The following is a 4,989-nucleotide window of genomic DNA, read 5'->3' as shown; positions in this document are numbered from 1 at the left end:
ATCGGAAGATCGGACTCAGGTTGCGGGATCGGATCCGGTGATGGCGAAGGCGTCGGAGGAGAGTCTGCAAAGACCTCAGGGACAGGTACTGCCTCAGGAATAGGTACGACAGAAGTGGGTTGGCGACGCTGATATGTTTGAAATGGGCGAGTAGTGGGAGGGTCAACCGTAAGGCTTGAATGGTGGGGGATAAGGGGAAATGAGACTTCCGGAAGAGGTGTAGGAGTACTTTCCTGAAGGGGTTCCGGAGTTACTTAGCTGGACTCGAAGTATGGAATTGACTCGAAGAAGGTAACATCGGCCGATACGAGGTATCGTTGTAGAGTATGTGAGTAGCAACGATATCCCTTTTGGGATCGATGATAACCAAGAAAGATACACTTTAGTGATCGAGCTGATAGTTTATCAAGACCAGGGGAGAGATTGTGTACAAAACACGTAGACCCGAAAACTCGAGGAGGAACTGGGTGAAGAGGAGAGTTTGGAAACAGGATTGAGTGAGGGATTTTATTATTAAGGACAGATGAGGGCATGCGATTAATGAGGTAACATGCCGTGAGCACCACATCCCCCCAAAACCGGAGAGGAACATTACCATGGAGAAGTAGGGTCCGAGTGGTTTCTACGAGATGCCGATTTTTACGTTCGGCTACCCCATTTTGTTGAGGTGTATGGGGACAAGATGTTTGGTGCAGAATACCATTGGATGACATAAAAATTTGAAATTGTTGAGATAAATATTCGCGTGCATTGTCACTTCTTAAGGTACGGATAGACAAGCCAAACTGGGTTCTTATTTCTTGATAAAATTTTTCAAAAATAGAAAACAATTCTGATCTGTTCTTCATTAAAAATAGCCACGTGCAACGTGAAAAATCATCAATAAAAGTGACAAAATACCTAGACCCAAAAGTAGACTCAGTACGCGAAGGACCCCAAACATCGGAGTGAACTAAAGCAAAAGGGGACGCAGCCCGTTTATTGACTCGATTGAGAAAGTGACTACGAGTATGTTTCCCTAACTGACAAGACTCACAATGTAAACTAGATAATTTAGATAAGCTGGACACCATCTTTTGGAGCTTGGAGAGACCTGGATGACCTAACTGCGCATGTATAATGAGTGGAGAATCTGTGGCAGAGCATCTGGTGGATGACGCAGAGAAGTAGTAGAGGCCTTGAGACTCACATCCGACGCCAATCGTCTTCCCCGAACTCCGATCCTGCAAAGTAACAGCACTATTAGTAAAGGTGATAGAACAATTAAGGGCACGAGTTAAACGACTGACTGACAGTAAATTAAACGGACAATTAGGTACATATAGGACAGAAGTAACAGAGAGAGATGGTAGGATTTGAACAGTACCAATCCCTTGGGATTGGGTTTTAGAACCATTTGCGGCGGTTATACTAGGTAAGAAACCAGAAGTAGAGATGGAAGAGAAAAAACCTTTATTACCGGTAACATGATCAGACGCACCAGAATCGAGGACCCAAGGACCAAGAGGAGATGATTGAGAGAGGCAAACAGATGAATTACCAATGTGTGCAACCGAAGCCGTGGAACCAGAGTTCTGATTAGTCTTACACCACCTGAGAAAATCGTCGTAGCTTGGCGTAGGATTTTGAAGTGAAGGTGAAGTCTGCATAGTATCGGGATAATCAATTTGAGCTGCATTTACCTGACGTGGAGGTCTGCCATGCAGCTTCCAGCAACGGTCTATAGTATGCCCAAGCCGATTACAATGGTCACACTTGGGACGAGGTTTGGAGTTGGATGACCCTCCTCGAAGGCGATTGTGATTGTTTCCAAGAGATGCAAGGGCAGCAGTGTCACCTGGTGTTGGAGCAGCAATAGATGGAGGAGAAACCGGACCAAACTCATGAGGTGTAGCCAAGCGCAACAGTTGTTCACTAACTGTATCATAGCTAGGAACAATAGTACCTGATAAAATCTGGTTACGAACGGATTCGAGTTCTGATGGTAGTCCTTTAAGTGCCATGACCATGAAATATTTACTCTGCTGTTCGGCATGAGCTGTTGCATCTTTTGCGTAAGGCATGAGGGTTTCATAACTGGCTTTCAAGGCATCAAGCTTACTCAGATAAGCTTGCACATCCATATTTTCCAACGTCAGTGTGTTGAGTTTGTGGATGACACTGTATAGAGAGTGAACGTCGTTGGAAAAGACTTTCTTGGCCTTTTCCCATACCTCATAACAAGTGGAGTAGGCTTGGTACTGAGCTTGGAGGTTAGGTGCTATAGAAAACCACAACACAGTACACGGAGAGGCATCAGTTTTCTTCCATTTAGCGAGTTTGTCGGTTGCAACGGCAGACAATTTTGTGGTTAGGTGCTCTTCAAATCCCTGACCGTGAAACCACATATCGACAGCACGAGCCCATATGTTATAGTTTGCTGATCCGGTTAGTTTTTCACATGGGATTAGCAGAACTTTAGTAAACGAGTCTCCCATAGCTTCAAGTTAACAAGAACGGGGCTGTTTGTACTGGAGGGTAGATTTTTGCGAGTCGGAAGAATAAACCGAGAGCGGATCTGCGATCAGAGAACAAAACTGAGCAAAAAAAAAAAAATTTTTTTTGATGAACAGTACCTCGCCGGTGAACAGTACCGGTTGATGAACAGTACGCACGATGAACAGTACCGAAAAAGTCGCCAAAAAAAATAGAGACAAACCGGAGAGATGACACGGTTTGCAGAAGGAAATTTCTCACCGGAAGACAGTAGGTCAACCGGGTAAAACACGGCGAAGAATTTCCTCTTAGAAGGAAATGTGGTTGGGCCTAACACAACCCTACAAAACCGGCTTGTAGGGTGAGGATTGCCTCCACTTATAAGGACATGTTCAGGCCATATATTGTCCGATGTGGGACTCTTAACACACCCCCTCACGCCCAGGACTAGACAACTGGAGCGTGGAAATAAATGGCGGGTGGCCCGATAGCGGAAACCATAGAAGGTGGCCCACCGGATCTTAAACGAGACTCTGATACCATGTTAAGATACGAAAGACTAAGAGGCATTTGAATAAACCGTGTGTCTTGTAAAGCACTACGAAGACTTTATTATATATAGAGAGATTATAGCTAATTACATAATATAGTTGATGTGGGACTATTCTATATACAAATATTCTTAACACTATATTTACAAATATCAACAAAGGTTAAGGCTACACAAAATGAAAATCAGACTTGCGAAGTTTCGATCATCATCACTGTCAGACACAACAGTCATTCGCCGATTGGTTGATGGTTTTGTAGGAGGAGAGTTTTCATCAGATTCAAAGCCTTTCCTTTTGACCTTACCCTTTAAATCTAGACTCTTATGCTTCATTTCCTGCAAGTAACCATCGAATTAGTATTGAATTTGAACAAAATGGAAATGCTGAGTAATATTCATGCATTAAATTGAGTTATGGCCGAAAGGTGGTCCTTCGTCACTCTACCAAAAGTAAACAAAACAAATACCTCTCCTATTCTATATAACCATACTCCCACGTGAATATTACCGTATCAATAACATAAAGTGATTTTGCTGAGGGAGTAATTCACTTAGAGGATAAAGTAATCTCAACAATAGATGAATAAATCAGCAGTCGATAATAGGTAATGTTTAACAAATTATGGATATGTTTAACATATCAACCATTGATTTTCTCATTGTCGGTTGAGATATCTTTTGAAAATAAAAATATATATATAATATCTTGTTACTTTCAGAAGTTATCTCATAGGGCCAGTTTCCCATCATACTCTTAAAACTATTAGACCTGATGACCCAACTCAAACCAGCCCGAATATTGGGTTGGTGGGTTAATCACCCATTTTCAAATCCAAAACGGTCAAATTTATTTGGTTTGGATACGAAGTTTCGAAGTTCCCGACATGAATCATGGCACATTAGGATCTCAATATATGTACAAAAAACTTTATCTCACATGTAACAACTTACAAGAAAACTGTAAGTCATGTGCAAAAAATTGCACACATTCAAACACTCATTATAATCACTAGTGTTTCACTCTCCCCAGCGGAGACATAAAAATAGTCTATTGAACAAAGTTAAAATTGGTTTTTACGAACCAAAAGAAAATAGTGCACTGTCAGGAAATAAACTGAATAATTAGAAATAACTCGAGTCCAGAATTAAAGAAAATTATTATATAATAAAATATTTCAGTACCTCCTCTTCTTCCTCGTCTGAAGCAGCAGCATCAGCTTGAGCGGTTTCTTCATAATCATTTTTGGAGTCCTCGTACTCCGGCTCAGTATCATCATCCCTCTTACGTGAATGAGGTATTTCTTCCTCGTTATCATCAGTTTCATATTCAGATTCCTCTCTTTCGTCATCTGGGTAACCCACTGGGTTCCGTGAGGATTTTGCTGGTGGAAAAGATGACTTACGAGGAATGTCCCTCGGTTTCTGTGACTAGAGTTCCAGATATTAACCTTCACTACAAATGTTAATGCAAACATAATCAACAAAAAGTACAATTCCTAAAGACAAAATAATAATACCTTCGTAGCATTCATAATCCTTTTCTCTGCTCGGACTTCTACTTCCAACTCATCCTCAAAGTGACGTTTACGACGTGGTTCAAAATAATCTGCTTCAGCATCCGGAAGAAAGGGAGCATTGATAAATAATGGAACTGACACACTTTAAGTAGGAAGATACGCTTAGAGAATATTGCAGCAATTACATAACACCTAAAAAAAGACAGCAGTGTCTCCAGGAACAATTCAAATTTATACCTCGCCAACGGCATCCTCTAAAAACCCAGGAGAAAGTTAGCGCCTCCTCTCAGTTGGAGCATATTTCTGATTCACTTTTCCAGGCTTACGGTTAAGAATTACGTTATCCCTGATAGTCTGACTGTCAGCCTGGAAATGATAGGGTTGGATTATTGTATTTTAGACATAATATAAGTATGTGACTAATTTGTATGATTGATTATACCTTTT

At 41.3% G+C, this 4,989-nt stretch overlaps 1 protein-coding gene across 2 annotated transcripts; it reads right to left on the bottom strand.

The window, feature by feature from the left end:
* Positions 1–3,029: 3,029 nt before the first annotated feature.
* On the bottom strand, positions 3,030–4,910 carry LOC131662622 (protein LEO1 homolog). 2 transcript variants are annotated; one of them, XM_058932452.1, is made up of 4 exons: positions 4,780–4,910; positions 4,543–4,631; positions 4,208–4,453; positions 3,030–3,361 (listed from the first exon to the last, which is right to left on the bottom strand). In XM_058932452.1, exons 2-4 carry the CDS (start codon positions 4,555–4,557, stop codon positions 3,179–3,181), a joined length of 444 nt encoding a protein of 147 aa, XP_058788435.1. In that variant the 5' UTR covers positions 4,558–4,631; positions 4,780–4,910; the 3' UTR covers positions 3,030–3,178. The 2 variants fall into 2 exon arrangements, with proteins under 2 accessions (XP_058788435.1, XP_058788436.1); XM_058932453.1 differs by having other exon boundaries at positions 4,208–4,447.
* Between the last annotated feature and the right edge of the window lie 79 nt (positions 4,911–4,989).

Source organism: Vicia villosa, linkage group LG3 (assembly GCF_029867415.1).
Source record: "Vicia villosa cultivar HV-30 ecotype Madison, WI linkage group LG3, Vvil1.0, whole genome shotgun sequence".
Lineage (NCBI taxonomy): Eukaryota > Viridiplantae > Streptophyta > Magnoliopsida > Fabales > Fabaceae > Vicia > Vicia villosa.
Note: the sequence above shows the minus strand (reverse complement) of the source record. Positions and strands in the feature narration are given on the sequence as shown.

Coding starts and splice junctions, on each gene's coding strand:
- LOC131662622 (XM_058932452.1), bottom strand. Junction 3,362..4,207: donor CAGACGAGGAAGAAGAGGAG/GTACTGAAATAT, acceptor GGTTACTTGCAG/GAAATGAAGCATAAGAGTCT.